The following is a 23,062-nucleotide window of genomic DNA, read 5'->3' on the forward strand; positions in this document are numbered from 1 at the left end:
CCTTGTTCGGCTTGTCTGAGCAACGCAGCTGTGGTGCATGCAAAAGAAGGCCTCGAAGTGTCCGACAGCGTATAGATTTGGCAGGGTATTCTTCCGCTGCGTATTTGCCACGTGGTATTCATCCTCGCTTAATCTATAATGGTTTCTTATCCTTTCTCATTCCGCATTCCTATCCACAGCCAAATTATTGCATTGAGTTGGAACTAGCAAAAATTGAGTCTAACTCTTAAATTTGTGATTTTCATTTCTTGAGATGATCATGTGTTTACTGTTTATATAAATAGAACTGCCTATAAAAATGATATCATAAATGGGTAAGATGTTCATTCATGAAATAATTTTCCCCCCTGTCCTCTAGAACCCTGATGTAATTTTATAGAAATATACTCTTGGGTGTCAGCATGAGTGTGTTCCTAAGAAAAATATAAACCAAGAGAATATAATTTTGTTGTGTTTGAGCATTGAAGGCAGGGTGAAATAATTGCATGTGAACCTTCAAAAGAAATGTGGAAATATGATAATTACGACAGAAGATTATCCCTCTCATGAAAGATTTCCATAGGAGTCTCACCTAATTAAGCTTTCTATAAGTTTCAAATCATCCCAAACGTATCCTCTTCTTGAGGATATCCGTGGGGGGTGGATACTTGAATTTGTTTGGATTCGTTCTGTGTGATCCGAGCAGGAACAAAATATCATAAGTCGCCTCAATTTTTCAAGTAGAAAACGAACAATGGATGAGACAGCAGGTTCCTCGTACTGTTTCAAAAAAAGAGAATTTGAGCGTGCCAAATCAAATGGAATGAGTCGGAGTTAATTTGATACTTTTGAACTGGTATATTAAACTTTCCAATGTTTGGACATTTTCAGAGACGGCCAATATCTTGGCAGGAACTAAAATGCGCATAATGCGCATGTTCGAAAGCATACACCATTCGTCGAAAATAACAGAATGTAATTGATACTGACGAGATTTATGAATGATGGAGTCATCGTCCTCAGATAAAATGGCCGCTTATCCGAATGATTAGGCGCTATTTCCATGTAAGATCAGAGGGCTTCTTTGCGGAATATCTAAGATAAGTATGGCGTCTCCCTATTCCACAATGAATGCTTACAAGTTTCCGTGAAAAGCTAGGACACCACTTTAAACTCACTCATTAGAAAACACAATAACGTTAACGGACAACTCATGATGACGTCATAATGAACCTTGTATTGTATGTATAACTATGAGGTACGTATATCTGGAAGATCAGAATTGACAGTGAATCTGAGCCAACTCTTCTGCTCCATGTAGTTCAGACAAGGCTGAAAGATGAGGCCTGCTATAACGGCCGAGATGCTGATCACCAACACTTTGAAAGACGCGAGGCATAAAACTACAAAAAGGAGTAGTGTTGGAGGAATACACATCAAAATTGCGCCAGCTTTCCCAACAGGAACCTTGAAAGGCCGTGGTAGATGTGGATATTTCATCCTTAATTTCACAAATGCCATGAACTCCATGATCATGCCAAAGCAGTACAATAAGTTTTCAGCGGCAACTATCTCTTGGAAGCTCAACCACGAAAGCAAGAGCACGCCAGAAGCAGAGAACAAAATGCCCATAACGGGTGTCACATAACGAGACCTCTTTGCAAACAGGTCAGGAAGCATGCCTCTCTCCGCCATCCCCAGAAGTTGGAAGGAGTCGCTGCTCATCTCAGCCACGAACATTCCCATATTTGATAAAGCTGATGCTGTGTGAACCAATGATCTTAACCACACACCTCCGAGGATCCAGTCACTTGTGAGAAGTACCCATCAGACCAGAGCTTACGATCAACTGGAATCGCTCCTGTACCTGTCAGGAGAGGGAAGAAATACCCAAGCACAACTAGGATCAGGGCATAGAAAAGTGCTCTTGGGAGGGCTTTGCCCGGATCATTACTTCTCCCGAAAGGGTACTAATTGAGTCCCTGTAGTTTAGATTCCAGAAAAGAGTGTTCAAGTATAAACCGCAGTCCAAACGGTCCATGTCCACCATTGCCCATCTAGATGGTTTGAGTCTGGGAATTGCAATGAAGCCCATGACGAGGAAAGGAAGTAGGGAGAAGATTCCTAGCAGTATAGCTGCCCAACCCACTATGGTTAAACCCCTGTAGTTCATGTAAGTGAGAACTAGAGTTAGAGCAAGAATTGCTATTGATCTTGGAAATCCACCTGATAAAGCTGGGATAGATGACTTGAGGTAGTCTAAGAATAAGACTGGGTATAAGGCGTTATCGATGACCCCACTTAGCCATTTCATCCAGCCATCTTGGAAACCCCAATAAGGACCCAATGCAGAGGAAACCCAAACCACATAGCCTCCATTCTCGGGGAACATGGTACCCATTTCCGCAGTAATCAGTGCCCCTGGGATGCTCCATACGAATGGGAATATTAAGAAGCCAAGAAGAGCCAGAAGCGGACCAGCGGCCCTCACGCTGTCCTCTATTCCAAAGGGCCCTCCCGACACCTCGTAAAAGATGAAGAAAATCAGAGGTATGATGGCAAGTTTCTGAGACTTCTCTAGCTCCGGAGTGGAACCTCCCCTCAAAACTTCGTATTCTGCAACATTGGACTCCATCTCAGCTAACTTTTGCGTGGTTCTTATCTCAATTTCTGCAATGTAATGTCATGGTATAGCACGTTTGTATACTAATAATGGAGAATCCTCGTAGCAATGGCAATGAGAAGTACAAATTATGTGCCAACCTATTCCCCGTAGCAGAAAGAGCTCGATCTTGTATTGTAAAATGATGGCTAGATAAGAAGAACGGAACCCCAAGCTCAAAACTCAAGGCTAGTCGTCTCAGGAAAAACAAAGCACGACAAACATTGCAACTCGTTTAAGGGTTTATTCTTACTGCCCAAGTTGATAGGATAATAACTATTGTTAGGTTAATACTTGTAATTAAGTTATAACCAATTGTATTCAGTTAGCATTCTGTTACGCAGATAGGTGCTCTACTCATGTATATAAACAGATTCTCATTAATGAAATATTCAGGATATTGATTTCCATTTCGTCTAGCAACATGGTATCAGAGCCTAGCCTTTCCTGATCATTTTTTTCTCTCTCCTTCTCTTCTTGTCCTTTTCCTCTTTACTCTTTCTTCCTTCTTGTCGTCTTTTTTTTCCCCTCTTTCTCCTTCATTTGAGCACCCATGGCCGCCGAACCCACCATTGACCAAAGTAGCCCTTACTACATTCATCCAAGCGAGAACCCTGCCCTGATTCTAGTTGCACCACCGTTGGACGGTTCCAATTATCACAGTTGGTCACGAGCAATGCGTATGGCATTGCTCTCCAAGAACAAGATTAAGTTTGCTGATGGCACGATTCCTCCACCGTCGGTTAATGATCCAATGTTTCCGGCATGGGAGCGTTGTAATAACTTGGTCCAAGGATGGATCATCAAATCTTTGTCTCCAACGATAGCAAGGAGTATTCTGTGGTTCGATAGAGCTTCTGAGATTTGGTCCGATCTTCGTTCTCGATATTCTCAGTCAGATATCTTTCGAATTGCTGAGTTACAGGAGGAGATCTACAGTTTAAAACAAGGTAATTTGAGCGTTAGTGAATATTACACCAAGCTCAAAATTCTCTGGGACGAACTCTCTAATATCCGTCCCATCAAACCCTGTGATTGCGGATCCCTTGGTATTGAAGCAAAACATCGGCAGGAGGATTATGTTATTCGGTTTCTTAAAGGATTGAATGAGCAATTTTCCTCGGTTAAGTCTCAGCTAATGCTTATGGATCCTCTTCCGTCCCTCAATCGTGCTTTCTCCTTGGTTCTTCAATAAGAGCGTGAGTTTCTTGTTTCTTCTGAATCCAAGATATTGCTGACCAAAGGTTCGCGTCCTCCTGGTTATAACTCCTCTGGTTCGAAATCAAATAATGGTAAACATTGCACCTATTGTGGGAAGCCGCGCCATACTGAAGAAACATGCTACAGAAAGCATGGATTTCCACCAGGCTTCAAGTTTCGCTCGGGTTCCTCTGCCACTGTGAATAGTGTTTTAACACAAGATTCTGTTTCTGCTCAAGATATCAACACTGCTAAGCCTCTCTCTTCAAATCAACCTGCATCAACAGCATCAATTCTGCCTCAATTGTCTGCGGATCAATATCAGCGTCTTCTTACTCTTTTGAGTCCTTCTCAGTCCTCTTCCACTGCTTCCGTTAACCACTTATCAACTTCTGTCACAGGTAAATGTTATTCCATTTTTTCCTCAAATCATCCAACATGGATCATTGATTCTGGAGCGACTGATCATGTCTGCTCTTCCTTGAGTTTCTTTTCTTCTTATAGATCTATATCTCCTATTTCTGTAAGTCTTCCTACAGGTTCTTGTTCTGTCGCCTCTTACTCAGGGACAGTAATTCTTTCATCCAAATTAATCTTACATGATGTTCTTTATCTTCCAACTTTTACTTTCAATATCATCTCTGTATCTCATTTGACCAATTCCCTTAATTGTTTTTTAACTTTCTATTCTCATTCTTGTCAGATACACTTGCTCCAACCTTCACTGATGATTGGTACAGCTAAATCTTTCGAAGGGTTTTATTTCTTGACTGCAGATATGCTTCCTTCCTTTAGTAATTCCCAAATTCATGCTGCCACTAAATCTGTCTCTGACTTCACCCTTTGGCATCTTCGATTGGGTCACCTTTCAAATTCAACTCTTTTTGTTTTGCACAAGCAATTTCCCAATATTTCTTGTACCCCTCAGTCCATAGTTTGTGATACCTGTCATTTTGCTAAACAAAAACGCATTTCCTTTCCTGTAAGTTTGAGTTCCAGTAATAAAATTTTTGATTTGATGCATGTTGATATTTGGGGTCCCTTTTCAATTCCTTCCATTCAAGGTCATAAATATTTTCTGACAATTGTTGATGATCATTCACGATACACTTGGATCTTTCTGCTTAAACTAAAATCAGATGCTAGAACACAACTAAAAAATTTCTTTACTCTTGTTGAAACTCAGTTTTCCACTTCTGTTAAAGTTCTTCGTTCTGACAATGGGCCTGAATTTTCAATGCCTGCATTTTATGCTTCTAAAGGAATTTTACATCAAACATCTTGTGTTGAAACACCCCAACAGAATGGTATTGTAGAACGAAAGCACCAACGTATATTAAATGTTGCACGAGCTTTATTTTTCCAATATAATATACCTATTGTTTACTGGTCTTTTGTTGTTCTGCATGCCACATATATAATAAATAGGCTCCCTTCTCTTGTTATTCATAATTTCACACCTTTTGAAAAACTCTATAATGCTGAGCCATCTTTTACTGATTTTAAAGTCTTTGGTTCTTTATGCTTTGCATCCACCTTAACTAATCATAGATCCAAATTTGATCCAAGATCTCGAAAATGTATTTTTCTAGGTTTTCCTTTTGGTTCAAAAGCTTACATCTTATTAGACTTAGCTACAAATCAGATTTTTCTATCCAGAGATGTCCTTTTCCATGAAATGATTTTTCCTTTTAAAGATAACAGTGTTCAACCCTCTGCACCTACTATTCAAAATTTTCCTCAATTTTTAGATGACCCTATCTGTCCTCCTTTCTCTCCCTCACAATCATCATTATCTACTTCTACTGATTCACCATCCATTGACACGCCATCTTTCTCTACTACTGCCTCATCATCTGATTCTATTCTTCCCATTGATACTTCATCTCCCTCTACTAATGACTCCTCACTTCATCAAGCATCCCCTTCTACTGATTCCTCTCTTTCCCCTGTTATCCCACCTTCTCAGTCACTTAGACGTTCCACTCGAATCCATAATCCCCCATCATATCTGCAGGATTATCATTGTGCTCTTATTCATACTAACCAATCATCAAGTAAAGGTAATCCTAGGTATCCCCTTTGTTCTATTTTATCATATTCTTCTCTTTCTTCTGCCTACAAAAATTTTATTTTCACTGTCTCTACTATTCCTGATCCAAAGACTGATACTCAAGTTGTTAAACATTCAATTTGGAGAGATGCTATGAAAGCAGAAATCACAGCACTTGAGCAGAACAGTACTTGGGTTCTAACTCCTTTACCACTTGGCAAGAAACCCATTGGTTGCAAATGGGTCTATAAAACTAAATTCAGGGCAAATGGTGAGATTGAGAGGCATAAGGCCAGACTTGTAGCTAAAGGCTACACACAAACAGAGGGCATCGATTATTTTGAGACTTTTTCCCCAGTAGCAAAAAACTACACTACGGTTATTATTATCCATTGCAGCTGCTAAAAATTGGTTTTTATACCAGTTAGATGTCAACAATGCCTTCCTCCATGGTGATTTGAATGAAGAAGTGTATATGGAACTTCCCAAAGGTTTTACACCTCCTTCCCCTAATCTGGTCTGCAAATTACAGAAGTCTCTCTATGGATTAAAACAAGCAAGCCGACAATGGTATTCTAAATTGTCTCTTGCTTTGCTTTCTTATGGCTACAAACAATCTGCCTCTGATCATTCTTTATTTTTCAAAGCCAATTCTTCTTCTTTTACTGCCCTTTTGATATATGTTGATGATGTGGTGCTTACTGGCAATGACATGACTGAGATCAACCTTGTTAAACAACAACTAGATACGGCTTTCACAATTAAAGACCTTGGTGACCTTCGGTATTTTCTTGGGTTAGAGCTTGCTAGAACTAAACAAGGTATTTTTTTATCCCAACGAAAGTTTGCCCTAGAACTACTTGAAGACACTAGTTATTTGGCTTGTAAACCAGCATCCACTCCAATGGATCCTCATCTCAAGCTTTCTAAAGATAAGGGTCAACCACTTCCGGATCCACAGCTTTATAGGAAACTCATTGGGAGACTCCAATACCTCACTACCACTTGGCCTGATCTTAGTTTTGCAACTCAACAACTAAGTCAATTTATGTCCGATCCACGTGACATTCACTTACAGGCAGCCATCGTGTCTTGAGATATCTCAAATCCTCTCCTCCTGGTGCTGGTCTTTTCTTTTCTTCAACATCTGATTTGAAGTTAAGAAGCTTTAGTGACTCTGATTGGGCGAGTTGTGTAGACACAAGGCGTTCTGTTACTGGTTTTGCTGTGTTTATTGGTTCCTCTTTGATATCTTGGAAAGCAAAGAAACAATCAACAGTGTCTCGGTCCTCTTCTGAAGCTGAATATAGAGCTCTAGCTGCTACTACTTGTGAATTGCAATGACTCATATATCTTCTCAATGACTTTGATCTATCTCACATTGATCCAGCTCTACTGTACTGTGATAATCAATCTGCCATTCAGATTGCAACAAATCCAATTTTCCATGAAAGAACAAAACACATAGAACTGGATTGCCACTTAGTCAGAGAAAAGTTACAAGCTAAGATCATTCATCTTCTTCCTGTGAGCTCTTCAGACCAATTAGCAGATGTGTTTACAAAACCACTTCATCCTACAAGGTTTCATGATCTTATTTCCAAGCTGGGCATGAAAAATATCCATGCTCCAGCTTGCGGGGGTGATAGGATAATAACTATTGTTAGGTTAATACTTGTAATTAAGTTATAACCAATTGTATTCAGTTAGCATTCTGTTACGCAGATAGGTGCTCTACTCATGTATATAAACAGATTCTCATTAATGAAATATTCAGGATATTGATTTCCATTTCGTCTAGCAACACAAGTTTAGCAGAAGAGAGGTGCAGGTTATAAAAGGTCATAACGGAAGAAATGGAGAGGGAGAAACGGTTCTAAATGATGAGGTGTCAAAATGTCAACAAGTGATGGTCTGAGTAAGCCAACACGCGTCATCCTCTTTCCTCTTCACACTAATATTGAGAGTCCATTTTGCCAAACTTTTCAAAGCAACAGGTGTGAGTGACACCACAGACTTTTCTGTTCTGTTTTGTTCTTCGAACAGGTGACGAGTGACTACGATCAAGTCCATTATTTTGTTTTATTTTTTCAAATCAATTTGGGAAGATTGGCTCGAGTTGCATGAAAATAAATCTAAGAATGCAAAGTATAGTGAAAATGATTACGAAATGTTAAAGAAAAATTTTATGGTATATGTAAACTCACGAAGCGAGAGTATAAACCCTAATATATACTTCCTCCTCCTCTTATTTTAAATATAAAAACTACTCCTCCGATCCTTAATATAGGATCCAATTATTGAGTTGGTTTTAGTCCTAAATATAAGATCCATTTCTCATATTTGTCAATTTTCTCTAAATTATCCCCTATGGATACTCCCTCAACCATAATCAAGTAGAAGAGGAAGAAAAGGTATTAAGAAAGATGATTATGGTATTTTAGGAAAAACGTATCATATTTTTTATAATTAACTAACTTATTTAACTTCTTTAATCTAATCAAATTAGTTAAATAGGTCTTACATTAAGGACTGGAGGAGTAATTAAAGTTGTTAAATATAAGACTTCAATTTATTGTATCTCTCAAATTTATAATATATTCTTAAAAATATCCCTATTGATTATAAAGTATTTTCACCCAAATATAATTTCAATATACATGATTAAATAAACATAATTTAAAAAAATCAACACATATTTATTATAAATAACTAATAAATTTTATTAATCTTTTTAAATTAATTATTTAGCTTTTATATTAAAAAGCGAACTAGTTGTGTGTGTGTGTGTAAAAGCCGATTCAAGAACGGGGATCTTGTGATGTCGTTGTTGACCGCTTGCATGTGGAAACGGGAGATGTCCGTCTCAAGTCTCGACCCAGAACGTGGCATTGCATTTTTTTTTTTTTGGGTAAATGTGGCATTGCTTCTGAAGGTACATCGATTCTGATCTTAGCAGGGGACTACGTACAGGGCTGTGGTCAACATTTGCGTCGCCTCATGCGATGCTGCTGATCATCTCGCTAAGCAGGCCCAAAACAGATTGGTGATCTTCCCACTTGGATTTGGTAATTGCCTCTTCTTGTTTGGGCCAATGCATTAGGTAATTGTCCAGAAGCATAACAATTCCAAAATTTTGCAGGCCCTTTTATGTTGTTTTCAAGAAAATCCCAAAGGATTGGCACAGATGATCAGTGGAGCGGACTTGTATCCTACAAGAACGCAAGTTTGACTCCCTGTGCCGTACTTGGTAGGCGATCTAGTTAGTCTTTTATAAGTGCTTTTTGAGTCCTGGGGCCGTGCCTTGGCTTTGGTGGGATAACCGGTGTTGAACCCACCTAAACCTTTTGTTACCTAAAAAAAAAAAATCCAAACGCAGGCCACATGAAAAGAAGGGGAAGACCAAAGAAGTCCTCGAACTAGGTGAATTAAATTTGGATATTTCCAATTTTGACGGGTTTCAGCAATTTTTAACTGTTTCTTTCAAAGGTCAATTCAGCCTTTTATCTGAACTACACCAGTGATTGGTTTGTTGTTTTTGGATCTGACCAACTGGTCTAATATACTATGTCTCATGTTTAATGTCACTTCCATTTTCTACTAATTGAATAATTTAAATAGACTAAAAAAATTTGTTGAGTTAATTATTTATAATAATTATGTATTATCTTTTTTTAAAATACCCTTGCTAATCATGTATTAGCTAAAACATCCATTTGATTTAACATTTAACATGTACAACTATGAGAAGGACTACTTTAAAAAAATAGATAAATATGATAGAGAAAATAGATTGAAATTTTATATTTAAGATCAAATTAAAAATTGAATTAGCTCTTATAATAAATATTGGAGGTAATATAAAATTTATATAACTAATTTATAAATATTAAACAAATTATCGTTGACAAAAAAATTAAAAAATTGGTTAAATTAATTATTTATAATAAATAAATATATTTAGAACTATTTGTTCATAGAACCTTTAACACATTATTATCACAGGAACTGCTTCAAACTAAATAAATAAATATATGAGACAAAATAAATTTAAGTATTATATTTAAAATTAAATTAAATATTTAATTGGCTCTTATACTGAACAGGGAAGTAATATATATATATATATATATATATATATATATGAAACTTGGCTATGCCTCAGCAGGATTGCAAGGATATATAAAATTTAAAAGGGAAAAAAGTAACTGCATGCAAGTAGAGAAAAATAATAAATCTAAAGTACGTCTTTTGGTCTATAATTATTTCGTCCCCAAGCTAAATGCAAATCAAGTCATTTTGGACATCCAATGAGAATAATCAATTCATCTCTACCCCGAGCGAATTAAGGGATATCAAATTCATTTCACTCAATCTAGCTTTCAATTTGTTTGGCCTTTGTTGTGAAATAGCTTTCATTTAATTTTATATAGAGTGAGAATAAATAAATACTCCCTCTGGCTCAAATTATAGGAGCCCTTCTAGAATAAAATTTTGATCTTTCTTATAAGAACCTTTGATAGTTTCAAATGAGTATGAAAGGCTTATATATACGTAGATATTTAATGAGAGTAGTGAGAATATAATAATATAATATAAATAATATATTTAGAGTTTAGTATAATTAATGAAAATAATATTGGAAGTCACTTAAATTTTATGCTAAACTTAATATTTTGAATTACTCCTCAGTTTTATTTATAAGTAACTTCCAACATGTTTCACACAGACTAAACCAAATATTAAATTTTATTAACTCTCATTTAAAATTTAAGAACTTTTTAACTTTATCTCTATTTAATATATATTATACCTCACAAAAATAAAGTCAACACAATAATAAATGAATGGTAAAATTGTACATTCATTAAAAAATTTCCTTCTTTGCCCTATAAATAGGACCAGAGAAGTAATTTTATTAGCACATGCTCTTCTGGTCCTTAATATAAGACTTAATTAATTAAGTTGAGAGATTAGGGATGTTAATTGAATTAGCTAATATGATTTTTTTTTTAAAATGTATTTATCATCTTTCTTAGTTTCCTCCTACTTGATATTATTGAAGAAATATTAATAGAATTAATTTAAAAAAAAATTGATAAATATACAAAATAAATTTTATATATAAGATTAATATCAATTCTCAAACTGGATGATATATTGGTTAGCGGCAAGAAGAGTACATATTAGTTGGTGGCTTTTTATAATAAGAATTAGAAGAAGTATATTGCGTGGTCCCCAATGCCCTTTTTGGGAGCAACACCTTTGGAATTTTTTAATATGCCCTTCGAGTGTTACGCTGCACCCCCCCCCCCTTTTTTCCTTCCCTATTTTGTTTTAAATAATATTTTTCCTTGCGTCCTTACCTCCATGGCTCCGCCACCTCCCAACAAAACTAAGGTCATAAAATTGTGCACAGCACAAAACCTCAGGAAGCTTCTTTCGTCTGTACGTTTCCATTGCCTTCCTTTTCCTTGTCCGTCTGGAAACTGCAACTATCACCTCAGTCACCAAATAATTAATCATTTTACACCCATTTCCAATTGAAGGGGGAAGATTTTACAATTATTCTTCTTACATATTAATATTTGTATTTTTAAGTGAAAAAAGTGCTCTATTATTTTCATATTCAAAACTATTTCCCACCATTTTAATTTTTGTGCTCCTCAAGAAATCATGAACGGATATCAGATTTAAAGTTAAGGAAAATTGATATGATGTAGGGCGCAAACAAATTGTAGCTGCTGCATATAGTTAATCCAAGGTTCTATGCGACGAAGGGCACTAGGTACTAACTGGTATGGCTACTAATTATAAAGCTCGTCTCAAGTGTATTTTTGGTCCATAACATGCATCATGTAGTTGGAAGATGTTATAATTAGGATATAAATAAGGAATTCTTTTTTTCAAAAAAATTAAAAATCAGGTAAACTAAATTTCAAGATGTCTTTAAAATGAAAACAAAAGTGTCCCAATTCAAAAGGCACATTTCATACTTTTATGGTATATGTGTCAAATTTTGGCACCTTAACTATCCAAATGATATAAAAATATATATGTTATGATAACATCCAATATACTACCTTCGGTCTTTAATATAAGATCTCATTTATTTTTATTTTGGTCCTAAATATAAAACTCTAATTATTTTATTTCTCATATGTAATCATTTGCTCTTAAAGTAATCCTTCTAATAATGATAATTTTAACCAATACACTTGATTAGCAAAGATATTTTAGAAAATGCAATATCTATTTATAACAAATAACTAACTTAAATTATTTTTTTAATCTACTTAAATTAGTCTATTAGCTCTTATATTTAGGATGAGATGTGGTAATTTTTAAGGTGCTTTTGTTTTCTAAGTTAAATATTATTTATTATATAAGTGCACCATAGTAGACACGTGTGAGGATGTGAACAAATTTGAGGATGAGCAGTTCAGCACCAGAATTATCCGATTCCAGCGTGAAGGAAGCATCCTCCTTTGACTTGGCAACCAATTGCTGTCCAAACTATGCTTCTCGTTCACTCCACAGGCCTCATGCATCCATACTTTATATGAGGAATTATATTTTCAGATTAAAATATGATTAAAGTTAATTAAAAAAATTTTAGGCATTGTAATCATTTTAGAATCATGTTTTAAAACTTACTCTAGGCTATAATTTTCATTAAGTTTGATGGTAAGTTTTTTCAATTAAACTCTGAGTAATCATAATTATTTTTTAAAATAATTAATGATTAGCTTTTTGTGGCAAAATTATTAGTTTAGTAAATTGAAGAGTTTGATAGAACCTGAAGGCGTCATTGAAAGATTGGCCAAAAAAAAGAAAAAAAAAAGAGAAGAAGGCGTCATTGAAAGGAAGAGCAACTTAGAAGCAAAGTATATATATTGGTTGGTTCATTTGCTTTGCAGTTGGAAGCTTTTGGGGATAACATCCTGAAAAAAGACAAATGCAATGGAATCTTAGCTTATTCTGTCACTCTCAGGACAAAAGGACTCAAATGTTAAAAAAAGCACAAAGAAGAGAGACGCATGCAATAACTGATAAATGCGTCCATTATTTGAGTAATATATAAGACCGAGGCGCCCTACCATATAATAAGTCATCGGGTTAGATTTTAGTGGAAATTAAAGTGAATGGCGATGGAGAGCATCATCAAGGAGTTGAGGCATCTGCTTGTGACGGTGTTCCTCACCGGCCTTGCCAGTTTCATAGTCGTTCCGGCAATCACCGACGTCACCATCGCCGCCCTCTGCCCTTCCCAACCTCAGTGCTCTCTCGCCATTTTCCTCTCCGGCTTCCAGCAAGCCGTAAGTCTCTCTCTCTCTCTCTCTCTCTCTCTCTCTTCTGTGTACATCAATCAACCAGCTCTCATCATGACTCCTTCCTCTTCTCTTTCTCCGCTCTGTAGCCAGTTAAAACCTATATCTTCCATGGCTCTTCTCTCTGCATTATCAGTCCAGCTTAATACAACACACTTCCTGATGGTAATCAATTCATGCATGTTGGAGAGTTATAATTATATAATACAGCATATATATCGTTGAAGGATTATATATCAAGAATGAAGCTGATTTTTTGAGGGAAGGTGAAGACATAGCATGGCGTGGTTGACTGTTCAGTCTGGAAATGGATATACCAAACCTAAACGTCAAAACCTAACAGATTTTCTTCCTCAACCACGCGCGTGTTTCCCACTTTCCTGTACGTTGCCATCGTCTTGTTCCTCTCAGTGATCCTCTCACTCCTTTTTACAAGAAATTCAATCAACTGCGCAAGCCTCTTCACTCAATTACCACTGTTTACGACATGCCCTTTTCATTGCTTTAGTTAGATGACATTAGTCCTGCTTCCACATTGAGCATAAATTACGGGCTAGCCACCTCATTTATTAGTATGTGACATTTTGATGTTGATGAAAGTGCGTTGCCTTATTTTCCTTGTTTTTTTTTTTTTATGTCTTTTCAGGTTTCACTCCTTGACTAAGAAATATAACTAACATGCATAGCAGATATTTTTACTTTTTTTGTTTTTTGACCAGCTTTTACTTTCTTTTTTTGTTTTTTAAGTTCCTGATATGTCCTCGTTTCATTTTAATAATTAATGTATTGCCTCTTTTTAATATATAAAACGAGGAGAACGTAGCTAAGATTATTTTGGACTTTGAGAAAGAACACGATGAAAAATAAAAAATATTCTCTATAGATTTTGCCACCGTGCATTTTGTGGCTTGTAGCGCTTAACTGACGTCTATGATAAATTAAATGTGGGCGCAGGCGACGGGAGTAGGAGCAGTGGTGATGACTCCGTTAGTGGGAAATTTATCGGACCAGTATGGGAGGAAAGCCTTGCTTACACTTCCTCTAACGGTGTCAATCATTCCTCTAGGTGATTCAACTAAATCTTATGTTTCATATTCCTATTAAATATGCTCAATAGTGATTATGGCATTCACAGACTCGTAATTTATATCATTATTTTCCTATAGAAATTATTAAAATCCCTCTTAAAAGTTAAAATATTTCGAAAGATCTCATTTTATAATTTTCAGTTCTACATGTCATTAAAATATTGTAGTTCCGCTGTTACGGAGGTTTATACATGGCGCAGTGCATCATGCCCTCAAATACAGAAAGAGTGGGCCCACATTTATGAAAGCCTTGGAAGACTAATCCAATTGCGTCGTTTCCAATAAATTGATAACCGAATGAAAGGGCCGAACGAATTTCAATTTCAGCATTTGTTGTTGCTGCCTATACTTTTCCCTTCTGCCTTATTGCTTGCTGCTACCCACAGTGAAGTCATTTGGATGTCTCTTTTATACTTACACGGCAAGACTTTCCCATTCCCTTGTCTTGCCGGTCAAGCCAAAGAAAAACAGATGACAAAAGAATCCAATTATTGATTGATTATTCATCCCAATTTAATTTTACCAAAATTAAGTTTTTTTTTTTAAATAAAAAAGAAGCTGCGCTCCAATTTTAATTCAGTCTGAATACTAATTTATAGCAACTTGCACTATTTTAAAATGTAATTGGAGGTTTAATGAATGGGATATACTAAGAGTAATAGTGTCACATATATTTGGCAGTGATATTGGCGTGCAGCAGGGCCACCAGCTACTTCTACGCATACTATGCGGTCAAAACTGTAGCTGCCATGGTTGGCGAAGGCAGCGTCAACTGCCTCACTCTTGCTTATGTGGTTCGTATTTCCTAAATCTTATAATGCCATGCGACCGAATATGATTATGAATGAAGGAACAGAGGTGGTCTTCTAATTAACCCCATCAAATGAAACGAATTAACAGAACCCAAAGACGCGGAACACTCAGAACTGCGGCACTTGGTGCTTTTCGGAGATGGTCAGATTGTGTTTTAATCTCTGATGTTATTATTAATTGATTAGGCAGACAAGATTGAAGAGCACAAAAGGACATCTGCATTCGGAATTATTGGTGGTGTAGCCTCGGCAGCCTTCGTCTGTGGAACCTTAGCTGCACGTTTTCTTTCCACTGCTCTAACGTTTCAGGTTTTATAGTCTCAATAGATTTTTGAATGCCACATTGTTCTGGCTGCTATTCCTGTCTTTGATCGGTTTTAATGGTTCAGGTTTCTGCGGTCCTATCGATGATTGCAGTGGTGTACATGAGAATTTTCCTGCCGGAAAGTGTACCTGTTCGTGCTAGTGGTCTGAGACAGCCAATGTTGGACGAAAGCGAGGAGGCACATGTGAAGGAAGAGCGCGAGATCACTGATTCGGCACAAAGAACAAGCGGAATATTCAAGAGACTTCCCTCAGTAAGGAATGCGATTTGCTTGCTCAAGCGTAGGTACGTTACGTGAGGCGGTTTGGTGAGAACACACATTCACTGGGGAAGTGATAAGGACATCATTTTTCTGTGTTTTGTTAATACAAACAACTCTGTTTTGCAGTCCCACATTTTCCCAAGCGGCTCTAGTTATGTTCTTCAATAGCCTTGCAGATGGAGGGCTGCAGACGGCGATTCTGGTAAACTGTTAAATGCGTTTCTTACTTTGCCGAAGATCTACATATTCATATATAGTCAATTTAAGAGTTTGGATTTGACTTAATGCAGAAGATAGTTCAAACTGATGAAGTCTATGAATGTTATATGAGATCATAAGTAGGGGAAAATAGACTAAACAAAGACCAAATGCAGCATGTTGTACTTCATGTAACGTTTTCCACTGCAACTGCAGTACTACTTAAAGGCTCGCTTCCAGTTCAATAAGACCCAATTTGCTGATTTGATGCTAATTGGTGGCATTGGAGCAACTCTTACACAAGTACTCCCAACCCCTCCCACATTGTCTTGTTCCACGGTTTATACCTAATAATATCATGAGGGAATATATTCTAGTGACCATTTTCAATTGCTCTGTTTGGTAACGGTTTGCATATTGCTTCAGCTGCTTCTCATGCCCATAATAGTGCCTGCTCTAGGAGAGGAGAAACTGCTTACAGCAGGGCTGTTGGTCGGCTGCATAAACGTATGCTCCGACCTCTCTTTTCTCCGAAATTTCATTTAAAGCAATGCTAGTTAATACTACTTCCGGTCCTAATTATAAGAGCCAGTTGACTAATTTGATGAGATTAAGGAAGTAAGTTGAGTTAGTTATTTGTCCTAGATAGGTGTTGTCTTTTCTAAAATATCCTTACTAATCAAGTGTATTGACTAAGACTACTATTATTAAAAGGGTTACTTTGAAAAAAAATGTATAAATATGAGAGACAAAGTGGATTGGGGTCTTATATTTAGGATCAAAATAAAAGTCAAACAGGGTTTTATATTAAGGACCGGAGGTAGTATATCTTATGATCTGTCACATAAACAAAAAGAATAGTTTACTGAGTGTTCACGACATATGGTACTATGCAGATCTTGGTTTACAGCGTATCGTGGTCACCATGGGTAATATTTCTTCAAACACTTCAGTATTTGCCAATATCCACTCGAAAGAATCTTTCAAGAAAGTTATAAACTTTGCAGGTTCCTTATGCCATAGCAATGTGCTCTGCTTTTGGAGTTGTTGTTCGCCCAAGTGTAAGTATCTCAACTTGAATTTGGCCTCACCCCATGGAAAATGGTTTGTTTTAATACATACGGTTTAGTCCTACGAGTTAGCACTGATCAGTGGTATCTCGCACTGAACAGATATGTAGCATTGCATCCAAACAAGTTGGGCCCAGGGAACAGGTACGGCTTTTCACACGTCTTATTTAGGTTTTGTTCAGATATGAATATCTTTGGAATCAGAAAATGACCAGCCACCGGCCACATTGATACAGGGAATGGTTCAAGGATCTCTTTCAGGAATTAGTTCCTTCGCCAACATCATTTCTCCATTAATTTTCAGTCCACTGACAGGTACGAGGTGCTCAATGTAGGACATACCTGGTTCTTGAAACAGGTAGCAGAAAGTCAGAAACTGATAACTTTGCGTATGTATGCAGCCTTGTTCCTGTCGGAAAAAGCACCATTTGATTTTCCTGGCTTTAGTATAATGTGCGCTGCTCTGGCAATGGTAAGACCATCAAACCATCCGAAGATTCCCCAATCCTGATGAGAACTATCTCCTACGGTCATTTAAAATGAAACTAGGATCCAAGACATATATCTAATGATCAGGATTTTTTTTTAAACTATAGGTACCGTTTGGTATAAAGTATTGAAAATGAGGGATAGAGATTGAAATTGTAATTGAGAAAAATCATTAAAATAGTACTACCTCCGGTCCTTAATATAAGACCCTGTTTGACTTTTATTTTGGTTCTAAATATAAAACCCCAATCCACTTTGTCTCTCGTATTTATACATTTTTTCCAAAGTAACCCTTCTAATAATGATAGTTCTAATCAATACACTTGATTAGTAAGGATATTTTAGGAAAGACAATATCTATTTAGGACAAATAACTAATTCAACTTACTTCATTAATCTCCTCAAATTAGTCAACTGGCTTTTATAATTAGCACCGGAGGTAGTATTTAGTATGAGTAGTTCCTTATTACATGAGATTAGGCGAACTCATAGAGGTGGGATTGGAGAATACTCCTTTTCCCCATGGTATTCGCCAATTCCACATACATGGGTTTGACTAATCCTATATAACAAACAATTTCATATGCTAAATATTTTTTTAATAGATTTTCTTAATCCCAATCTCAATTCCTAATTTTTAATACTTATTACCAAATGAAACCATAGGTCTACAGAAGTAGCATTAGATTTTGTGAGGACTAATAAGAGTCGAGTCTAATAAAACCAATAGTTCATCGGATTTTCTTGGTTTTGTAACTAACATAATAAAACTACACGTGGGATTGCAGATAATTGCTTTCATACAGAGTATAATGATCCGAGTTGACCCATCTGATGTCGGCGGTAAAGGCTGCGCGGATCCCTTAGTCTGAGAAGGGGATGAGTTTTGGATGCAAGGTAGAGGCCTTCCGTGCTTCATGTTGCGCTACACCAAAATGCTTGTTCAAGGATAATCTACCAACTATGAGATCTTTTTTTTTTTTGGTCCTGTATATAACATTATAATTTGAAATATGTAATTTGTATCACAGTGTGTTTTGATATTTTGTAACAATGCAATGGGCATGCAATTTATGTTTGGTAGCAAGTTCTTTTGTTTTTTCTTTCTAATGAAAACTGCCATCAATTAACCCAAGAGAAAGAGTGCGACAAAATAAAATTAAAAAAAAAAAAGAAACGTCTACGATCCCCTAGCTGCCCTTTACTTTTGAGGCTCTTTTCAGATTTTTTTAACCTTCTTTTTTATCATTAAAATCTAAATAAAATGATTGACATTTTGATATCTTATCTATAAAAAATGATTTAGTTTTCAAATTTTTATGATTTTTTCAAAAATTTAATACTCTAAGTTAAAAAGAAATTGAACCATTTAGAGTAAAAAGTCTTTAAAAAAGATCATTAAAAAATTGAAAACTAGACCAATTTTTGCAAATAAGATGTCAAAACGCCACTTATTTTATATAGAACCTCATGATGAAAAGAAGCTAAAAAAATAAAAACATTTGAGAAGAGTTCCAAACTTAAGGGGGAACAGCTGACACTCAGCTCGAGTTGCGGCTCTGGAGCACAAAGAATAACATGGACGTTGTCACTGAAGCCATAGAAGTTAATAGAAAAGGGGTTGTAAAGGAAGAGAACTGCAAAGAAAAGCAGGGTGGGAAGAAGCGAAAACAGTTGAACCGTCAGACACTTTCTCGTACTCAGTAAAGCAGAGGAAATATTTCACCGTTTTTATTGTACATCATACAGTTCATGATCACATGGTTTAATCTATCAGCCACTAAACATATGAGACAAATTAGCCTCAGGCCTCCGGCAGAAGAAAGTTGAGACATCATCAGCAATATCAAAGTGGTACAACACATTTGAATATTAATAATGAAGAATCTTTATAGCAGCGGCAATGAGAAGTACGAGTACAGAAAGAGAGCTCGATCTTGTATTGTAAATTGATGGCTAGATAAAAAGAACATTCGTCTCCGGAAAAACGAGGCATAAGGATCATTGCAATTTATAAAAGTCCCGTTTGAAATAAAGTATCGAGAATAAGAGGTAAGGATTATAATTGGGATTAAAAAAATCAATTAAAAAATATTTAATATAAAAAATTACTTGTTATTTAGGATCAGATGAAGTGATAATATTTTTCATCACTTTGAGAGGCACATATATATATTTAAATATGTGCGCATGCCCATGTGTGCATAACTTTGCTGTGCAAGTCCAGGCAGGATTGCAAGGGCACATGCATAAAACTTAAAAAAAAAAAAAAAACACTGATGGCATGCAAATAGAGAAAAATAGTAAATGTAAAGTAACTTTTTTGGTACATAATGTTTCATCCACAAGCTACATGCGACAAGTTTATGCAGAGAAATATAATAAATGCAAATCAAGTCATCTTGGACATCCAATGAGAATAAATAATTCGTCTGCCACACTCCAATTTATAGCCTTGTTTAAGAGGTACCCAATTGATTTCATTCAATCTAACCTCCATTTGTTTTAGCCTTCGGTGGTGCTGCAAATTGAAATACTACCTCCGGTTCTAGTTATAAGAGCCAGTTAACTAATTTGAGGAGATTAAAAAAGTAAGTTGAGTTAGTTATTTGTCTTAAATATGTATTGTTTTTCCTAAAATATCCTTATTAATTAAGTGTATTGATTAAACTATCATTATTAGAGGCTACTTTAGAAAAAAAATGTAATAAATATAAGAGACAAAGTAGATTGAGATCTTATATTTAGGATCAAAATAAAAATCAAATAGGGTTTCATATTAAAGAACGGAGGTAGTAGCTTTCATTTAATTTTATATACATGGTGAGAATAAATAAAGATATATCGTAGAGTCTTTTTTCATTCCTGCGTGCAACACCTTTAGAATTTTTTAAGGGAAAATGGCAATTCAGTCCCATCAAAGGAATTAAATATAAAAAAGTCCCTTGAAAAAAATATAATAAATGCAAATCAAGTCATCTTGGACATCCAATGAGAATAAATAATTCGTCTGCCACACTCCAATTTATAGCCTTGTTTAAGAGGTACCCAATCTGCCACACTCCAATTTATAGCCTTGTTTAAGAGGTACCCAATTGATTTCATTCAATCTAACCTCCATTTGTTTTAGCCTTCGGTGGTGCTGCAAATTGAAATACTACCTCCGATTCTAGTTATAAGAGCCAGTTGACTAATTTGAGGAGATTAAAGAAGTAAGTTGAGTTAGTTATTTGTCTTAAATATGTATTGTTTTTCCTAAAATATCCTTATTAATTAAGTGTATTGATTAGAACTATCATTATTAGAGGAGCTACTTTAGAAAAAAAAAAAAAGTATAAATATGAGAGACAAAGTAGATTGGGATCTTATATTTAGGATCAAAATAAAAATCAAATAGGGTATCATATTAAAGAACGGAGATAGTAGCTTTCATTTAATTTTATATACATGGTGAGAATAAATAAAGATATATCGTAGAGTCTTTTTTCATTCCTGCGTGCAACACCTTTAGAATTTTTTAAGGGAAAATGGCAATTAGATCCCATTCAAAGGAATTAAATATAAAAAAGTCTCTTGAAATCATAAAATTATTTTAAAGTCCCAAAAAAATTTTTGTATTAAATTTTATTTGTTTACTTACCAAATTACCCTTTTTTTTTTTTTAAAAGTTTGTATTGACAACTGAAAGAGCAGTGATTAATAACTGAAAGTGCAAGGATTGACAACTATCGCGGTTGCTTTGACAACTTATAGTGTGATATGCTGAGAAAATGTGTTGTCAAACCAGCCGCGATAGTTGTCAATTCTTGCACTCTGAGTTGTCAACCACTGCTCTTTCAGTTATCAATACAAAGTTTTAAAAAGAAGAAGGGTAATTTGGTAATTAAACAAATAAAATTTATTGCAAAAAGATCCCTTGGGACTTTAGAATAATTTCATGATTTTAAGAGATCTTTTTGCATTTAATTCCTTTAAGTGGGACCTAATTACAATTCTCCCATTTTTTAATATATACCCTTGTAGTATTATGCTGCACGCGATGTGCCTCGCTTGTTTTTCTATTTTAATTAAAGAATTAATAATAAAGTATTTTTGTTTTGTACATACGACATATCGATTCCACGCGTCACTATTACAACCGCCATCTCTCAACAAAAGCAACCTCATGAAAATCGGCACAAGACAAAACCTCAGGAAGCCTCTTTCGTCTTTACATTCTCCGTTACGCTCTCCTTTTTTCTTGTTCATCTGGAAACTGCAGCTATCCCATCACTCAACATAATTTATCACTTTCCTCCCCTTTCAAATTGAAGGGGGAATATTTTACAGTTATTCGTTTTAGTGCATATTATTATTTTTCACACCTTTTGCTTTTTTGTGACAATAAAAGAAGTATTACTTTCATTTTTAAATACAAGAGTTAGTTAAAAATTTAATTTATTCATAAATATTATATATCATAATCTATTTTGTCTTTTATAGTTTTTTTAGTAATTAATCCATGGTTTATGTTTGTATATGTTAAATAGTTTTTATTCTAATACACATGATCAATAATAATATTTTAAAAAAAATAACACTCATTTATTATAAATAATTAATTTAACTATTTTTTATGTGTCCTATGTGACAAACAAATTGTAACTGCTTTTTACATGTAATGAATCCAAGCTTATATGACGAAGGGCATCATTAAATAGAGATATTACGAAAGAATTCATGAAATACGAACTAACAAGCGATTAACATGTTGACCCTGAAAATGCTGCTGGGGTAATGTATGAGAGATGAGCATCCCAAATTGGTATGCGTACAATTTATGTCTGAAGTATCTGTTTTACACACACACACACAGAGTCTAAAGTATTTTGGCCAAAAGTATGAAACATTTTATACTTAGGATAGGGATTTTTTTTTAAATTAAAAAAAAACTTAGGTAAACTAAATTTCTAAAGAGGTAATTAAGATCGAAAGTTCAAAACAAGCTTCGCAATTCCATAACTTTATCGGATGTGTGTCAAATCTTCATTAACATGTGTACGTTTTTTTCTGAACTATATATCCAAATGATGATGTACAGTACAAATAATCCAATATAATTTTAAAAAAATTTTAGTTCTCAGAGTTAATATTATTTATTGCATAAATGAAGTTGCAAGACTAATATTATTTTATATTTGGCAAAAAAAATATTTTATATTTGATTTCATCTAAATAAGAAATCATTAGAAATCTAATTAAAAAACAAAAGCCGGTCTCGAGCATCTAGGCTAATTAAGTGGACCATGGTGCATAAATGAACAAATTTGAGGACGAGCATCAAAATTCTAAGAGGTTGCTAAGATCAAAAGTTCAAACCAACCAATCGCCGTCCATAATATGCTTCTAGTTCACGCCAGAGTCCCCATTTTTATTTTACGAGGAATTATATTCACAGATTTAATTGTGATAAAAATTAGTTTAAAAATATTAGACATTAATTGTAATTATTTTTATAATCATGTTTTGAAAATTAATTTTTATGGAATTCGATTGCAAGTTTTTCAAAATTATATGTAATAATCTTTAAAATTGGTATACTGATTTTTTTTTT

The 23,062-nt window shown here is 35.2% G+C and overlaps 2 protein-coding genes and 1 pseudogene across 4 annotated transcripts; 2 read left to right on the top strand and 1 right to left on the bottom strand.

The window, feature by feature from the left end:
- Window positions 1–1,191: 1,191 nt before the first annotated feature.
- On the bottom strand, window positions 1,192–2,614 carry LOC114725698 (probable polyamine transporter At1g31830; annotated as a pseudogene).
- A 580-nt stretch (window positions 2,615–3,194) lies between these two features.
- On the top strand, window positions 3,195–4,569 carry LOC114725722 (uncharacterized). Its single transcript, XM_028912274.1, has 4 exons — window positions 3,195–3,810; window positions 3,886–4,242; window positions 4,370–4,412; window positions 4,545–4,569. The coding sequence occupies exons 1-4, from the start codon at window positions 3,195–3,197 to the stop codon at window positions 4,567–4,569; spliced, it is 1,041 nt and encodes a 346-aa protein (XP_028768107.1).
- An 8,442-nt stretch (window positions 4,570–13,011) lies between these two features.
- Window positions 13,012–18,579, top strand: LOC114725710 (hippocampus abundant transcript 1 protein). 3 transcript variants are annotated; one of them, XM_028912248.1, is made up of 14 exons: window positions 13,012–13,213; window positions 14,180–14,291; window positions 14,995–15,107; window positions 15,312–15,434; window positions 15,515–15,735; window positions 15,839–15,914; window positions 16,127–16,213; window positions 16,337–16,417; window positions 16,807–16,839; window positions 16,918–16,971; window positions 17,083–17,124; window positions 17,217–17,295; window positions 17,382–17,452; window positions 18,258–18,579. In XM_028912248.1, exons 1-14 carry the CDS (start codon window positions 13,040–13,042, stop codon window positions 18,339–18,341), a joined length of 1,350 nt encoding a protein of 449 aa, XP_028768081.1. In that variant the 5' UTR covers window positions 13,012–13,039; the 3' UTR covers window positions 18,342–18,579. The 3 variants fall into 3 exon arrangements, with proteins under 3 accessions (XP_028768081.1, XP_028768082.1, XP_028768083.1); XM_028912249.1 differs by lacking the exon at window positions 16,807–16,839; XM_028912250.1 differs by lacking the exon at window positions 16,127–16,213.
- The last annotated feature ends 4,483 nt before the right edge of the window (window positions 18,580–23,062 follow it).

This window comes from Neltuma alba, unplaced genomic scaffold, assembly GCF_004799145.2.
Source record: "Neltuma alba isolate B1F8T4 unplaced genomic scaffold, ASM479914v2 tig00012263_pilon, whole genome shotgun sequence".
Classification (NCBI taxonomy): Eukaryota; Viridiplantae; Streptophyta; class Magnoliopsida; order Fabales; family Fabaceae; genus Neltuma; species Neltuma alba.